At 45.4% G+C, this 18017-nt stretch overlaps 2 protein-coding genes across 4 annotated transcripts; both read right to left on the bottom strand.

Moving 5' to 3' along the window:
• Positions 1-4439: 4439 nt before the first annotated feature.
• Positions 4440-8418, bottom strand: CFAP141 (cilia and flagella associated protein 141). Its single transcript, XM_007178510.2, has 4 exons — positions 8378-8418; positions 8000-8040; positions 5335-5464; positions 4440-4790 (listed from the first exon to the last, which is right to left on the bottom strand). The coding sequence occupies exons 1-4, from the start codon at positions 8408-8410 to the stop codon at positions 4689-4691; spliced, it is 306 nt and encodes a 101-aa protein (XP_007178572.2). The 5' UTR covers positions 8411-8418; the 3' UTR covers positions 4440-4688.
• Positions 8419-8752: 334 nt separating this feature from the next.
• On the bottom strand, positions 8753-17754 carry C1H1orf43 (chromosome 1 C1orf43 homolog). 3 transcript variants are annotated; one of them, XM_007178498.3, is made up of 7 exons: positions 17483-17746; positions 16990-17091; positions 13013-13130; positions 12746-12799; positions 11916-12082; positions 11769-11827; positions 8753-9696 (listed from the first exon to the last, which is right to left on the bottom strand). In XM_007178498.3, the coding sequence occupies exons 1-7, from the start codon at positions 17546-17548 to the stop codon at positions 9501-9503; spliced, it is 762 nt and encodes a 253-aa protein (XP_007178560.1). In that variant the 5' UTR covers positions 17549-17746; the 3' UTR covers positions 8753-9500. The 3 variants fall into 3 exon arrangements, with proteins under 3 accessions (XP_007178560.1, XP_007178561.1, XP_028021333.1); XM_028165532.2 differs by having other exon boundaries at positions 9560-9696; positions 11721-11827; positions 17483-17754; XM_007178499.2 differs by lacking the exon at positions 16990-17091 and having other exon boundaries at positions 17483-17751.
• Between the last annotated feature and the right edge of the window lie 263 nt (positions 17755-18017).

Consider the following 18017-nt stretch of genomic DNA (forward strand, 5'->3'; position numbering starts at 1 on the left):
CATTACGTCAAGGATAGATGGGTAGTATTAATACTAGGCCCCAACAATGGGGTGACTGAAACACCCACCAGCGTAGAGGGCAAAACTGGAGTCCACTCAGGAGAGCTTCCAGTCAATAGAGGTAGATACGCAGATGGACCATCAGCTGACTCTTGAAGGAAAGCAGAAAAACCAAAAACCCCTACTGTTGCACTTAGGGAACGGAATGAGAGAGTCCCAGGGACAGGAAGCAGTGGGTAATACGGTGGGGGGATTGAATAAGGAGGAGAAAAATACAAGGACAGGAGAAGATCAGAGCCATATCCCTTCTAGTATAAGGGAAAGGTATAGGAAGATTTGATACTCAGTCTTCAGCTCTCTCCTGCTCCCTCACCAGCCCTCCAGTTCAAGACTGAAATCCACATAGGTTGCAGCGACTGGTCTTCCAAAGGGGTCCTGGAGAGAAGAGGTTCAGTAAAACAGACAGGAGCCCCAGAGCCCCAGAGGTTGAGGTAGGAAAGAGTGTGATGCCAAATTGCCTACTGCTGTAAGAATATGTTTGACATTTAGTTGGTTCTTAATTAAACAACCCAATATCAAACATATCACACAGAAGCAGGCAGGAGAGCTTTGGTGGTCCTCTGCCTTCCTCCCCACTGCAAAGAAAGGACAGAGCAGAGACACCAGGCACCAAGCATGGCTAGATGGAGAGCCATCTCCTTGGGGAGGGGCACTGACCCTTGCTCTTTGCCTCCCAAGGCAGCCAGCTCTTAGTCATCTTCTCTTCGTGCCATCCCTGACTCGGCTCCTCTCCTACTAGTGCCTGGCCTTCGCTGGATCACGTTGGCCTAAACCAGGAAGAATATCTGGCAGGGCTCCACATCTGGGCACCTATCCTTCCCCAAAGCTCCAACACGGAGCTTCTCCCCAACATGTCACGGCCCCAGTGCCCAGAGGATCAGCAGTGTCAGCAGCTCCTCATCAACCTTGCCACCTGTTCTCAACTCCCCTCCTGTTGCCCCAAGGCTTTGCCAGAGTCGGGATGGGGACTTGCACAACCTGCTTTCCCTTTCCAACACCCACACAAGGCTGCTGAAGGCCTTTCAGCGGACACCTTCCTGGAACCCTCCTGCTCTTAAGTACGACAGATTAGTAGCCATGAGAAACTTCCAGAAGGCTTGGCTGCTTCTTCCCACCATCTTGTCCCTTCTCACCTTCTCCCCATGTCCTCCAGGCATCCTCCTTAAAGTCACCCTTGGGTGTCCAGAAGAGAAGAGTGACCTGTCTCACTAGCAGGCTCCAGCCTGGGCTCCAGAGAAGACGTATGGTCTCTCCTGCCTGGCGGAATTAGAAGTAAGACTTTAGGAGATCAAAGGGAGGGAGGAAACCCCCTCTGCCAGGAAACAGCCTGCAGTCCTTGGGACTCTCCTCCTCTTCTGGGGCTTTTTACAACGCAAGCTCCTGGGCCGGCTTCTCTCATGGTCTTCCCTCACAGGGATCCAGCCTGGTGCCTGCTTTTCTGGGAGATTTTTCTTCTGAAGAGAATCAGGTCTGTTGAATGTCATGTGGCAGGCAGATTCTTCTCTCTACTGTGGCAGAAAGGAGCCCGAGTTATAGCTACACTGGTGGGGCGGGGGGCTTGGGTGGAAGTGTGGGGTGGGAGGAGGATGCTCTGCTTCAGCCCCCAGGCCTGTTCCATGTGTCCTTGTTCCCATTAGGCCGGACACCTCCACACCCCCTCAACACACGCACACACAAACACATATGCCAGCTCGACAGTGCCCTTGATCTAGATCGATAGCTTGTCCCAAGCCCCAGTCAATTCCTATTGTGTGGCTCTTGCCTTCCAGGGGAAGACTAACAAATGGGCATACAAGCTCCGAGGTAGGCACCTGTGGTGTTGTCTTATGGGTTTCAATCTGTGTGTAATTTTTACTTTCTTGACCTTCCTTTTTATCCTTAACACCCCCTCCCCCAAGTTCTAGTTCCCTTCTCTGGGAATCTTGATTGTCCTGGAGAACCACAGGCTGGAGGGAGAGAGGCTGGGAAAGGGACTAGCAGGAACTGAAAGGACTTTAGTGTTTGGGGCACTGGGGAAACAGAGGCAGAGACAGGAAACATTGATGTAGGGGAGGAGCAGCTCTCTTAGAAGGAGACTGACAGGACGGCACATCCAGGCCGAAATCTCAGATTGCCTTTGATGAAAGCTTTACTAGCTCTCCTGGAAGTAACTTCTGTGTAGTCATTTCAAGCAAGACTGAGTCCTTCTGAGCCTGAGGAGCTGGGTAAGGCACCAGCCACAGAGGGAAAAGGGGCTGGTTGGGTATGATGGGGTGAACTACTCAGTTGATGTGATGAGAGCGGACAGAGTAGGCAGAGAGGAACAGAGGAGATGGGCTCCGTAGGGGGCCGGACTGCCAATACTGGAGCCAACCTGGCACTGACAAGCCCTGGGGAGAGAGGCCAAGGTCAGGGATCAAGGCACAGGGGGCGGGGCATTCTGTGGGCCCAAATGAACAGAGGAAAGAGGAATAAAAGGGGTTGATGAGAGAGTGTGGTGGGAGGTGGGGGGGCAGCCAGGTAATGGAGAGGAAATAAAAAGAGAAAGACTATCACAGGGCAGGAAAACATCATTATGACTTAGCATTTATTGGATATTATATGCCACTTCTCTGCTAAGTGCTTTATTTAATCTCCACAGTAATCCAGTGAGGTAGGCGTTATCTCCATTTTACATATAAAAAACCCCCTATGACCCAGAAAGTTAAAGTTACATGCTCAAGGCCACACAGGCAGTAAGTGACAGCCAGAATTCAAACCCAGCTCTGTCATGTGGAAGCCTGTTCTCCTAACGCCAGGCTATGCTGCCATATATAAGAGGTGGGGGGCGGCTGGGAGATAGATACAAGGGAAGATGAAAGAAGTGAAGGCGAGGTGGACCCGCAGGGAATAGAGGGCGGGGGAACAGGCAGAAGGAATGGGAGACTCAGCCAGGTTTGCGGGTCAAACCCAGGACACGTGTGTGGTTTTTCTCCTATAAAACTCTCATCATACCTGTCATGATTTGGTCAACGCCTGCCTCCCCGACCAGCCTGTGAGCTCCGTGTCTTGTTTGGTGTCACAACACTTGAGTAGTTATTGACTAAAGATAAGACGGCTTGGGAAGCAGGGCTGATGGGGACTGGAGGATGAATGGATATATAGGACAGAAAGACAGGCCTGGGATGGAGAATGACATTTGAGCTGCATAAGGGGGCTGGCCAGGGGGCCAGTAGGGGACCTGTGAAGGGCTTGGTCACAGGGAAATCTCCTAAGAGGGAAGAGGGAGGATACCTACTGCATGCCAAGCGCTGGGCTTGCTGTCTACATAATCTTATTTAATCCTCATAATGTTCCTCTGAGATGGGTATTATCCCCACTTTCAGAAGAGAAAATTGAGGCTCAGAGAAGTAACTTACACATGGTGACACAATTAAGAGGTGAAGCCAGACTTCGAACGCACACCTGACTCCATAGCGTGTGCTCTTCTCTTTATACCTTGCTGCTTCTCTGTGCTCCGCATCAGTGGGGTGTGTAGGGAAAGGAGGAAGGAGAAGCTCCGAGCTAAGATGAAAAATGCATATTGAAGGACAGAGGCAGACTTGTGGGAGGGGGGAAAGAAAAGGTGCAAGTTTTGCAGTGCAGACAGAGCCACATGGAGTTGAGGGCAGGAAACCATCAGTGTGGAAAGGATGAGTAACCAGTGAGCATGCAGATGGCAAGGTGAGGGAACAGGGAAAAGTATGTATGATGGCAATTGCATCAGAGAGTGATGGCGTGTTCCTGCACCTGTTACTGGCTGCAGAATGGGAGTCTCTCTGGCTTTAGATGTCATTTGTATGTAAAGCGGATCTTTATAAGTAAGGTTCTCTATGGCCTATAGATGCAAATGATTAATCAGTACTTTTCAGAATTTTGAATGCATTTAGATTTCACATGCTCTTTCCAGTCCCCCATAAATCCCACCATCCCTTATTCCCTTATAACTGCCGGACTCCTGAAGGCATTTGAGTCTGGAACCCTGTTATTTTGCCGAGGTGGGAATTCAGGCAGAAATCCAGAGGAAAGAGACTTGTCCAAGGTCTCACAATAACTGGCCAAGTCAGAGCCTAAAATCCAGGCCTCCTGACATCAAGCACCATAGTGCATGTGGATTAATAGCCATATTCAGAGCTATTTGTCCAAGTATACAGAAGATCAGTGGAAGTGAGATCAGAGAGGTGGTGAGCAAAATCCAGAAAGCTGTATTAAGATTATGGCAGCTGTGAATAAGCACTTTTGAAACAGATCAAGATTTAGGGCTGAAAGAATGAGCCAGTAGTCCAGGTTTGAACCTTTAAGAACTAGCTTTATTTGTTAAACCAAATCAGGATTCGCTTCTCACATTGTGCCTCTATCCACCTCCCCTCCCCCCACTTACATCAACACTGCATATGTCATTCTGACCACAAGGCGTCACTCTTGTTTTTACCATTGTTTCATAGATTGTTTCCCCTGTAGCACCAGGGGGTTGACAGGGGCACCAGAGGTGAGAGTTGGAGCACTGTCTTGAGTCCTGAGCACATAACTAGATCCAGGTGAGTTTTGGGAAGGAAGTTGAAGGTGGTGGGGCTCAAGAAATCTAGGTTAGCAGGTATGGTGAGAATGGAAGGACAATGTTTCAAACGCCATTAGAGTCTCTCCACATAAAAAGCTTTGCCCATCTGATTTAGTTCCTGTTGGTACTGCCGATGCTCCTTTTCAAACAGCTGGTGCAGGGCAGCTTGACGGACCTGGTGGGGAGGGGAGAATAGAGTGTCATGTTTGCCCTCTGTTTACCCATCTTTCTCCCTGGTTTCTTTCCCATCACCTGTGTTCTCTTGGATCTGGACTTAGCTGTGACATAAGCTAGGCAGTAGCATAGAGGCTGAACCATTGGAGTGGAAGCCTACCGATTTTTTTTCCCCATGGGTGAAGCTCCAATGTTCAGCAAATATTTGCTGAGAACATACCATGAACCAGAAACTTTTCTAGGCACCTTGGATACAAAGATGGTGACATGACAGCAACTGGGGACTCCAGGGAGAGAGAGAGGTTCCAAGAGGCAGGTGTTAGGCACTAAGAAGCAGTCTTACCAAGGCGAGAGGAGCAAAGACTAGACTGAAGTTTGGGACTCTGCAGCTGGATGCAAAGAATCAATGAAAAGGAGCTTTGGTTTTACGGTTAAAGAGTTGCTGCTCTGGTATAACGGCAGAGACTAAGAGCTTGGGAATCCCAGTGGGCAAAGGCACAGGGCAGTAGGGGATGAAACTTCAGGTCACCCTTGCTAGAACTCACCATCAGTAATTGCTTGTTGGCCAGTGCCAACTCCTGCACCATAGTGTCCTGCATCCTTAGGATGGCATATGGGTTTCTCCTCTGGCTTAATGTCATCTGCCACAGACAGTGAGTGTGTGAATTTTGCCACCTGTCCCAGGCAGAAAGGTAGGGGTTGAATGGGTTAAAGTCAGGAGTGGAGACAAAAACGCCATCAGTGAGGCTGCTTCTTCACCAGAACTTCTGTGCCATCGTGAGAAGACTGCAAACTCCTTGAAAGGATAACTAGAACTGACTTAGAACTTAGTATATTATGTCACTCAATCATCAAAATAACCATGTGTCATAGATATTAATTTTTGCATTATACAGACAAGGAAACTTTAAAGTTCAGGTGAGCTGCCCAAGGTCACTTAATGGCAGACCTGGGTATCAAATCCAATCTAAGGATTAATTCCTTCCATCATACCAGTGATACTCAGTCCTGGCTAGGTCTGAATTAAGGTTTTCTAATATATAAGAGGAATATATGTATGTCTCACACACACACACACACACACACACCCTCTGTTCAGATAATCCTGTTGACCTTTTTTAAAAAAATCAAGTAGTTTTTACAGATGGCTGAAAAATTAAATTGATACAAAAATATATATTAAACGAAAAGTGAAAGCTTCATTCTTCTGCCCCAGTCCTTCTCAACAAAGTTATCAGTTTCTTATGTATCCTTACAGAAAACTTTTCTATATCAGCAAGTGTTATCTTTTAATTTTTTTTTTTTTATTTTTATTATTTATTTTATTTTTTGGCTGCCTTGGGTCTTCATTGCTGCGTGCGGGCTTTCTCTAGTTGCGGCGAGCGGGGGCTACTCTTCGTTGTGGTGCGCAGGCTTCTCATTGTGGTCGCTTCTCTTGTTGTGGAGCACGGGCTCTAGGCGCGCGGGCTTCAGTAGTTGTGGCTCGTGGGCTCTAGAGCGCAGGCTCAGTAGCTGTGGTGCACAGGCTTAGTTGCTCCACGCCATGTGGGATCTTCCCGGACCAGGGCTCGAACCCATGTCCCCCACACTGGCAGGCGGATTAGTAACCACTGCGCCACCAGGGAAGTCCCTTAATTTTTTTTAACATGAAATCATATGTTTACATAAGTAGTATTACTTAACAATTTGGACTTTTCATATCAGCCAGAGATTTGCTTTGTTCTGTTTAAAGGCTGCCTAGTATTTCTGTATCATAAATTAACCAGCTACACGTTGTTTCTAGCTTTTTTTTTTTTTAAAGAAATTCACGTTCTTTTATTTATTTATTTATTTATTTATGACTGTGTTGAGTCTTCGTTTCTGTGCGAGGGCTTTCTCTAGTTGCGGCAAGCGGGGACCACTCTTCATCACGGTGTGCGGGCCTCTCACCATCGCAGCCTCTCTTGTTGCGGAGCGCAGGCTCCAGACGTGCAGGCTCAGTAATTGTGGCTCACGGGCCCAGTTGCTCCGTGGCATGTGGGATCTTCCCAGACCAGGGCTCGAACCCGTGTCCCCTGCATTGGCAGGCAGATTCTCAACCACTGCGCCACCAGGGAAGCCCTGTTTCTAGCTTTTTTATTTTTATAAACAATGCTGTCATGAATACTCGTGTGTGTACATTCTAGTGCTTTTGCAGGTATATCTGTGTAAATTCCTAGAAGTAGAGTTGCCAGTTCAAAGGATATGTGAATTGAAAATTTTGATAGATTTCATAAAAAAGGCTTCATAAAAAAAGGCTGCATCAGGGACTTCCCTGGTGGCACAGTGATAAGAATCTGCCTGCCAATGCAGGGGACACGGGTTCGAGCTCTGATCCGGGAAGATCCCACATGCCGTGGAGCAACTAAGCCGGTGTACCACAACTACTGGGCCTGTGCTCTAGAGCCCGTGAGCCACAACTACTGAGCCTGTATGCCACAGGTACTGAAGCCTGTGTGCCTAGAGCCCGTGCACCGCAACAAGAGAAGCCACCACAATGAGAAGTCCACGCACCGCAATGAAGAGTAGCCCCCACTCACCGCAACTAGAGAAAGCCCGTGCACAGCAACGAAGACCCAACGCAGCCAAAAATAAACAAATAAAATTAAAAGAAAAAAGGCTGCATCAATCTTGATTCCCACTAAAACTATATGCACTCTTGTTACCTCACATCCTTGCTACCTCTGGGTATAACCTATGAAACCTTAAAAAACAGGCTTATCCTATCTAATCCCAGACCATTTTAGAATCTTCCGGGTTAAGACCTGTGTTTTTTAAAAAAGCTCCCCAGGTGATGGAGATATACAGCCTAATCTTTTGAGTTTTCTCATTCATTCATTCAATACATACCTACTGCATACCTACCACATGGTTAGTGTGATGCTGGGCAACAAATACTTGAATTTTCCTTAAAAAGTTAAAAAAGAAAACAACAAAAACTTGCTCCAATTTTCCTTCAGAGAATGGGAAGCAAGGGAGAATAGAAACCATTGCCTATGTAGCCTAACCGAGTGGGCACTAGGAGGCTGATCTCTGCTTGTGAGAACAAGGGGTGCTTCTTGCCCCTCCCATACCTGTTTGCATTCTTGAGGAGCCCCTAACAAGATGGAGATCTCAGAAGTGGCTTAAGGAGGACAGGAGGGTGAAAAGGTCAATCTGAAGGCTAAGGGAAGGGATAGAAGCAGAGATTACCTGTCCACCATCTTCTTAAGTCCCAGGGCCCTTTGAAAACTCTGCAAGAAAAGGGAGTTCTGTTGATCTGCCTTGATCTCCAGTACCTCACTCAGTACCCTATCATAGTGGGAGACACATAGACCTTTTCTTTAGAGACAGGGAGTAGCCAATTTCCTAAGGGAGGTGGGGAGAAAGTCCTACTCCTTTCAGAATGGACCAAAGGTAACATGCAGCGGTTAGTATGCAACAAATATCTGAATACCTACTATGTGCCAGACATAATCTCCCACTCCTGCTACTACCCTTCTGTTACATCTGTCCATTTCTGGTAAATTGATCTGGAAACCTCATCCAGGGAAACACATCCAACCCAGCCCCTTTTCCAACTCTGCATACCTCTTCTACTTTTACCATCCTTTCCACAGACATGTCTTCAAACTTGCTTGATGTAGTCTTAGGAGACTGAGCAGGCTCAACTTTGTTTTCAGTCACCAAGGTTTCAGTAGTCATAGCAACATTTACACCTCCAACAATGAGCCTAGGCCTAGGAGTTGATTGGTCACCTGGCCTGTTGCCCTGGAGACCTGAAGGGAATCCTGGTTCTCCAGCCTTCTATTAGTGACACAGGCAATTCTATGAGCAAGGACCACGCTCACATTTCAGGATTTCTTCTTTTGTGGTCCCAAGGAGTATCTGTATGGTTCTAGGTCCAGAGAGCATATCACATGCCTGTTTTATTAAAAGACAACTATAAAGGAATGACTCATATGCTTTAGTTTTTAATTGTTCATTTTATTAAATAGTTTATATAAAGTCAGACCAATATATTGGTCTGACCATTCCTTCACACTACACCACACATGAGGAGGGATGAGATTATGTCAGGTGTCAAAACATTCCCTTTTCAATTTATTCATGACACTATGGAATGAAAGTAGAAGGCAGATCCTTGCACGCCAGGGAAGTTGTGTTAAAGTTTCAACACATCCTGGTTTAAGTGGAGCACCAGGGTAAGTTGTTCCACATACCACTCATGGCCTCACCCAATCTCCCCACCGGTTCCTGTATACCTTTCCCACCAATGAACTCTTAGATGTCTCAAACCCAAGTGGTTCCCATACAACTGTGTTCGAAGGGATAGATACAGAAGAAAGACACCAAGCCCCGTCATCCCAACTGTCACCCTTGGGATTATTTATAGTCTGGAAAAGGACAGATGAACCATGATTAAAACCAAGTGAGGATTTTTAAGGAAGCTTTAACAGAAATATTAAGAAAAACATCTGAATTCAAATCCAGAGAAAAGTGCTACCAAGGGAAAGTCTTAACTCATGTTCTGCAACTGGTCGTAAGAGAGGGTGGGAGAATGATCCTCTAGGCATGAACTCTAAGAGCTCTGAACACGACCAGAGCTTCAGCTGATCCAGTCCGGGCTGCTGAGCCAGATGACCTGAGGGCTGCCCGGCAAGCACACTGCAGTCTGTCTGGCTCCATCAACAGTGACAGTTCTTCAGCTCCATCACAGAGTACTCTCCAGTGTGTTATAGTTGTCCTTAAAGCTCTTCAATTCAAGGAAGTGCTTGGCACGTTTACTCTTCTGACTGGAGGGGAGGTATGTCACCTGGATGGTTGTTGGGGAGACTTCAGGAGACTGGGTTAGGTCTTTGGCTGCTGACTGATGTTGTCGCTGAGAGCTCCCACTTCGGGCTTTGACCCTGAAGAATACAAAAAGGGCAGGTCATGGACAGAATGAGGACTAATGGAAGAAAACAATTCAAGGCTTATCCATCCTATAAATGCAGCTGTAGCCACAAATGGTCTCTGTCCTACCTTATAAACTAGTTACTATAGTTACTAAAATCTCATCTGCTAGCTTAGAAATAGCAGAGAAACCAATTTTCCCACTGAGTCCCTGCCTCTGACTCAACCTCTTCTTCATTTCACTGTGCTTAAAGCAAACTTTTAATTCTGCTGATTCACCTAATGTGTGCATGCCATTAATATACTCCCAGTCCCTTGAAACAACTGAATAACAAAAAATAATATTGAAGTTAACTACTAAGTACTTATTAGGACATTAAACCTGGTGCTTTACCAACATGTAATTTACTAACATCCCACTATTCCTATAGGGTGGTATCATCCTCTTTTGCAGGTTAGGAAACTAAGGGTCCATCCAGTAAGTTGCCTGAGGTCACAAAGCTAGTAAGTGACAGAGAGCTGGGATTCAAACCTAAGTTTGTCAGATTTCAGAGCCTTTACTCTTCAATATACTCATTGAAACTTTCTAGAAACTAGAGATCAAAGAGACAATTTTTTTTAAACTGTGGTAAAATACACATAAAATCTACCATCTTAACCATTTTTAAATGTTTACAGTTCAGCAGTGTTAAGTACATTCACATTGTTGTGCAACCAACCTCCAAAATTCTTCCCATCTTGTAAAACAAACTCTCTGCCTATTAAACAACTCCCTATTCTCCCTTTCCTCTAGCCCCTGGCAACCACCACTCTACTTTCTGTCTCTATGAATATGATTACTCCAGATACCTCACATAAGTGGAATCATACAGTATTTGTCTTTCAAAGAAACTGAATTCTGAACAGGCCTCCTGCCTGACTTCTAGACCAAATGCTCTCTTCCATCCTTTCCACATGTTCATTTTCATTAGTTTTCTAAGTAGTTTTTACTAGGACCTTTTGTCTTTAGAACAAGGTAGTTTATTTTTAAGAATAGAGAGGACAGGACAGACATACCCCTTATCTTTTGAGAAAGAGCCATAGTCAACACAGCAGAAAACAGATGTATTTTTTCATGGCTGGTAACTAACTTTTTATTCTAGACTGGCTTTCCCTCTTTACTCTTTCAGTTACACATATGCATAAACAACATAATGAAGGTTTGTTAGTATGTATTTACAATGTTCCCAGCGAGGGACTTTCCTGGTGGTGCAGTGATTGAGAATCCGCCTGCCAATGCAGAGGACACGAGTTCGATCCCTGGTCTGAGAAGATCCCTCATGCCGTGGAGCAACTAAGCCAGTGCGCCACAACTACTGAGCCTGTACTCCAGAGCCCGCGAGCCACAACTACTGAAGCCCGCATGCTCTAGGGCCCGTGCTCCGCAACAAGAGAAGACACTGCAGTGAGAAGCCCGTGCACTGAAACGAAGACCCAACACAGCCAAAAAAGATAATAAATAAATAAAATACATAACATAAAAAAAAAAAGAGGAATTGTGATGTGGTCATACCATAAATGGAAAAAAAAAAAAAGTTCCCAGAGAAAAATCATGATGTCTCTTCTATAACACAAGCCCTCAGCAGCTGATTCTTTAGTGATACCTTTTGTTTCAGATAGGGTTACTAATACTTTAAGTGGTAATAAAAACGGTTGGCATTTAATTCTTTTATCGAACCAAGGCACAAAAGGATGACACTGGGGCCCTGAAAAGAAGGCATCTTTGTGTGCTGAAAAACTTTATTTTATTCCCTTTATTGGTGTAATAGGTTATACCAATTCTGACATTTTATTGAGTTGGACAAAAAACAAAAACAAGGAGAAGAAGAGATGCACAATAGGAGAAACTTCCCTTACTAGCTTGTAGAGCAGCATTTGCTTTCCAATGTGAGCAAGCAGCAGCTCTAACAGTCTAGGACCTGACAACTCTTATGTTACCATAGATTTTGTTCACAGTGCTTTTGAAGGTCATCTCACTGTGGGAACAGTCCAGCACTACCTGTATTCTCTAACCAGCTCCCTTTGACATGTTCCCCTCCAAACTCACACTGTGGCCAGCTCACTCAGGGCCTCCTGATAGCGCAGGTACTCACTCTGGCCAAAGACCTGAAGAAAGAGGAAGGGAGAATGAGAATCTCTCAGTCTGGGGCATCCCTTTAGTTCCCTGAAGGAAAAGAGTGGCCATCTGGCTTACCCCTGTCCCATAGCGGGCTGTCTCATAGCCATCCAGCAGGGTATCAATGAGGGCCTTGCGCACACCCTTGAAAGGAGTACTAGTGTTTCGAAGATCTAGCAGGTAGGAGCGGAAATTCTTGCCCATTAAGGAACGGGGATGCCGGCCTTCAGCATGAAATGGGATCTCTATGGAGATAATAGAACAATGATACCCCCTTTCCCATTTGTTTAGTCTTTCTAATTAATTTCCCAAACTTACAAATAGGTCCAATGAGTGAGTTGGGGGGAAATTCTAAGGTAATTCAGAAGACCAGAGATATAGAGCTGTGTCTGAGTGGTCATATGGTGGTGGCAATACAACTGTTAAACTATACCAACGACACACAATAGTGTCATTTTCCTATTTACCCTATTTACCCATAGTTTAAAATACATATGTTTTGGTAGAGATAGAGCATTTTTGACAATGGTCATATGAAAAAAATGGAAAAAAATTCAAGAGCATTTCTGACAATGGTCATATAGAAAAAAATTCAAGAACCATCTAAATAGGTTTGGTGAAAAAGCAGATGCTGCCTGTCTTTTGTGGGAAAACAAGCAAATTACCACCATCTAGTTCATGAAACTAAAGGTCTAGAAAGAACAAAACAAATCCAGACTCTTTGGAGAAAAATAACTTAAATACATCATTTCCTTAGGTAAAATAGTAACCCAGTACTCTCAAAACTAGGAAATTCCTACCAGCCGGAGATGTGCAGAAAGGACAAATTCTAACACATAAAGTGGGTTCCTCCCTCTCTTCCCCAGGTGAGCTTTCAGGATCCGGAACGGCTGTTGAGCAGCCCTTACCAGAGGCATGGATGGCATCCAGAGCTTTCATCCTGTATAGATAGTTGTAGCAATCTGTTAAGAAAGAGACTCGTCTCAGGCATAACCCTCAAAAGATTCTCCAAACTCCAGCAAGCTTATTGTGCCTCCCACATCTGACATATACCTAGTAACAAGGAACCACAGCTGCTGAGTCTGCCAGCAGCTATGTTTATAACTCTGAGAACAAAGGAATTCTGAGTTTGTGAGACCCCTCACTGAAGTATCCTCCAAGAGCATGCCGCATACTTTGATTTCCCTGGGTTTCCAGCTGTAGCAGTCTTGCGTCATCATCTGCAAGGAGCTGAGGTTCATATTTGATATCCTGAACCCTGGATAGTCGGATATCAATCTCCTCTTTTAAGTCCTGTTCATGTGGAGAAAAGAATACAGTCACTTAGCCTGTACTTTGCTTCCCATCAGTCTGGAAATGGGGCAGAGCAGGTGAACAACTGAGACAACAGAAGCAGAGAAAATGCTCATTTGGCTAATGAAATTGCCAGGTAAGACTCAAGAATTTAATAAAGAATGGGGTTGGGTTCGCTAAGAACCTCTCCAAACTGCATATCCCTAAGCTAGATCTTTTAACCTGCCAGAATTCCTTCAAGCTCTACACCATTAACATTATTTCTGATTTTCAACTGAAATTTTGGGGGGCGCTGAGTGGCATGCGGGATCTTAGTTCCCCCACCAGAGATCAAACCCGCACCCTCTGCAGTGGAAGCACAGTCTCAACCACTGGACTACCAGGGAAGTTCCCTTGACAGGATTTAGAAGAATCTTGGTTAGGTGTCATAAAGAATTTCCTGAGCTGGGAAAAAATGGACATCAACTGGAGGTCATAATCTACTCTAAAAACCTGTAAGAAGATCTGTATGTGGTTTAGAAGTCTGGGAATTATCCCTACCTGGTGGACCACAGGATTTCTAGAGGCTTTCTTCTAGAGCGCATTTAATTTAAGTAGGTAATTCAAAAAGATACGAAAGGTGTCACCCCCACTTACCCAGAGCAACCACTGTTAACAGTTTCATATTCATCTGTCTTATGAGGGTTGCCAGAGTCCCAGCAAGTATTTTCTTGTGACATTTAGGAACTTCTATTGTGAAATATGTCATTCGTAGAATACATTTGACATATACATACACCTTGATTACAAAATTCATTAAGATGCACACCTGTATGCACTATCCAATTTATGAACTGGAATATGACCAATGACTTGGAAGCCTTGTGTGTCCACCCGATTGAATGCAACCTCCAACCTTAACTTCTCAAGTTTTATTTTTCTTTGCTGTTTTATCACATCACCCTGAGGAAGATGTTTAGCTTTGCCTGGTTTTGAACCTTATACAAATGGAAAAAAAAATATATATATATATTTTTTTTGAAAAATACTTTTTGAATTGCTCTGCAACCTATCTTTTAAAGTTTTTTTTGTTTGTTTTTTAAAATTCATTTATTTATTTTTGGCTGTGTTGGGTCTTCGTTTCTGTGCAAGGGCTTTCTCCAGTTGCGGCAAGCGGGGACCACTCTTCATCGTCTTCATCGTGGTGCATGGGCCTCTCACCGTCGCGACCTCTCTTGTTGCGGAGCACAGGCTCCAGACGCGCAGGCTCAGTAGTTGTGGCTCACGGGCCTAGCTGCTCCACGGCATGTGGGATCTTCCTGGACCAGGGCACGAACCCGTGTCCCCTGCATTGGCAGGCGGATTCCTAACCACTGCGCCACCAGGGAAGCCCCTTAAAGTTTTAAATAAACTTTACTGAGATTTAATTTACACGCAATAAAATACATCCATTTTAAGTGTGTAGTTTGACGTATTTTGACAAATGAATACATCCATTCAACCACCATCCCAATCAAGATACAGAACACTGGACTTCCCTGGTGGTGCAGTGGTTAAGAATCCACCTGCCAATGCAGGGGACATGGGTTCGAGCCCTGGTCCGGGAAGATCCCACATGCCGCGGAGCAACTAAGCCCGTGCACCACAACTACTGAGCCTGTGCTTTAGAGCCCGCGGGCCACAACTACTGAGCCCACGTGCCACAACTACTGAAGCTCACGCGCCTAGGGCTCGTGCTCTGCAACGAGAAGCCACTGCAATGAGAAGCCCGCGCAACACAACGAAGACCCAATGCAGCCAAAAATAAATAAATAAATAAATTTATTTAAAAAAAAAAAGATACAGAACACTTTCATCACCCCAAAACGTTCTTCATCCCCCTTTGCAGGCAACCTCCCCTTTCATGCCCCAGGGAACACTGATATGCTATCAATATAGTTCTTCCTGTTCCAGAATTCCATACAAATGGAATGGAATCATACGGTACATATTCTTTTGTGAATGGCTTTCTGGCATTTTTTCACCTGGCATGTTTTTGAGATTCATTCATATTTGTGATTTACTTTTTCCATTCAAAAGTATTTTGGAGATTCACTAGTGTTCATATACTCATCTTCAGTTTATTTTCATTCCTTATAGTATTCCAGAATACTATTACGTTATTATGTATCCATTCTCAAATAGACATTTAGAGTAACAGTTTTTAAAAAAAAAATATTAGAAACAATGCTGTGAGTATTCTTGTACGTGTTTTCTGGTACACATGAACAAAAATTAATTTCTCTATGGTAGGAGTGGAATTGCTGGGCTATGGATTAGGGACATTTGCAATCTTACTAGACAATACCCCAATATTTTCCAAAGCACTTTTACTAATTTGTACTTCCACCAGCAATGGATGAGAATTTAGCCAGAACTTTTTAGAGCAAAAGGAATCTTGATCTCATCTAGTCTGAGGTTGGGGGGTCCTAAATAGTCAAAGGTTTGATTAGCTCATGACATACTGGAAACTAACCCTGTATCCTTCTTATGGGAGGCAGCTGGCATTTGGAGAACTGGGAGAATGTGGAAGCACTGTTGAGGTTTCAGGCCACAACATCTTCTTTGAGGCTTTCCATGAAATATATCAGCAAAGAACAATGAGAGGAGGGTTACAGTACTAGTTAATGAAAGAACATTGGTCTAGGAGTTGACAGAATTGTGTCCTAGCTCTAGCCCTCCCACCAACCTGCTTTTCACTCAACAATGAATTATTACTATGTGTAGGCCCTGGCTCTACAACAGTGAACATAACTGGCATGGTGTATACATTCTTAGAGCTTAGGGAAGAGAGAGGCATTAAACAAATAAACATAAAAGAATATCTGTAGTAAAATGCTATCTGGAAACAAAGAAGACCTACTTTATAATGGGTCATAAGCATTTCTCTTTGTAGGAAATAGTATTTGAGGTAAGTTCTAAAGATCAAATGAGCTAGCCAAGTGAAAACCAGAGGTAGATCATTCTAGGCCACAGTGACAGCACACATAAAGATAAGAAATTCAACCAGTGTAGCTGGATCCCAGTGATCAGGGGAGAGCCATACAAAAGGAGGTTGGTAAGGACAGCAGGCAACATTTACCCAGAAGTGTAAGGCGGAAGAAGCAGGATGGGGGTGGCAGTTGGGGTATTAAGAGTTCTGTGGGGCATTAGGACATGTTAGGTTTGAGATGCCTATCAGACATCTAATTGGAAATGTTAGGTAGGCAATTGGATACACAAGGATGGAACTCAGGAAGGAGGGATGGGATAGAAATAAAATTTCATCAGTACATATTTAAAGCCAAGGAAAGGAAAGCAATTACCTAAAGAGAAAGTACAGACAGAGACTGCTTGGTTATTCACTTCCTGTATGTCCTCCAGTAAGCTGCTTCCTTTTCTTAGATTTCAGTTGGTAACATGAATGATAGAACTAGATGATTTATGGGGCCCTTATAAATCTAAAGTTTCGTAATGGCAACCCTTCTCACTGATCTGGGGCTAATTCTAACCACTCTAACCCCATCCTAAATAAAAAAAAAAAAAACCCAAAACAGAAAACACTGGGTAGTTTAAATTGAACTGGGAAACATCATACCATAAGAGTTGGGAATTTTCATCCAAGTCCTTCATTCTGCAGATGCAGAAACTGAAGTCCCTGGATAAGCTACTTGCTGTGCCACGGCAGTGAACAGGTAAGCCAAGACCCAAGATGACCTTTATTGCTCAATATACTAATATACACATGGGTAACTGGACAAGGAAATACGGGAATTAAGTCATTTCTAAAGGCAAAGGAAATCTCATTCTGGGCCCTAATGGATCTGGAGAACCAGGCCTATCTCATGCCTTAAGGACCTACCTTGGGGGCATTGTGTCCCACAGGGACATGAGGTCCCCTTCGGGATTTCATTGCAAAGCGCATGATTTGCCTCTTCACAAAAATAAATAGCAGTACAAACACCTGTCCAAAAGATATGAGAAGTAAAGAACCTTGAATTAAAAAGTTAGACAAAAAAAAGGCATGCCTTCATTTCAAATCCCTCAATTCGGGCTCTCACGAATGCTTCGGGGTATAAGTTGGGACAAAGCAAGGCCGTCAGCGATGGCGTGGACATAGATGAGCCTGTAGTGTAGAGGCTTGGGGGTCTTAATCCTAGGGTTTAGGGGGAGGGTTCTCGGCCAGGGGCGGGGCGGTCGGTGACTTATGCTCCCAGGTACTCCTGGGATAGGAGTCAAAGCCCAGAAAAAGCGCAGGTGAGTGGGTGGAGAATGAGGACCGGGAACTGCTCAAGAGGAGGGTCTCTACTGGGTCAGAGGCGACAGCAGGAAATGGGGTGGGGGAATCTCCTCACCAGGCTCCCGTAGGCCATCACCAGCACGACATTCACGCCGGACAGCCAGTTACTGCCGGACGCCATGGCCTCCCCACCCCGCGCAGAACCGCTCCGGTTTACCCCGCTGCCCTGCCTCGTCAGCCCGGGCTGCGCCGAGGCAACGGCGCCTGGGTTCCCTGAAGCGCCCCGGCCATTTCCTTACGGGGAAAGACCAAGGCTGACCGGGCCTGAAAACATGGCGGACAGGGGGGGCGGGGGCTAGGAAAGAAGAACGACGCCTTCCCGCTTCCCCTCAGCACGTGACTCAGGCACGCAATGACAACCGGGACCGACGAGTGCGGAGACGCGGAACTACGCCAGTAAGAGGAAACGGAGGCTATCCGCGCGTCACGTGGTGGAGGCGGGGCCGCTGCGGAGGAGGCGGGGCGGACGCGCGGAGCCGGAATGAGGTGTCTCGTGGCGAGGCGGCACGCGCACGCTTGCGTGCGCGTCCTTTTTCGCGTCACGTGTTGGGGGACGCAGGAAGGCAAGTGGGAGGGGAAGGCGCGAGAGC

This window comes from Balaenoptera acutorostrata, chromosome 1 (assembly GCF_949987535.1).
Source record: "Balaenoptera acutorostrata chromosome 1, mBalAcu1.1, whole genome shotgun sequence".
In the NCBI taxonomy this organism is placed as follows: domain Eukaryota; kingdom Metazoa; phylum Chordata; class Mammalia; order Artiodactyla; family Balaenopteridae; genus Balaenoptera; species Balaenoptera acutorostrata.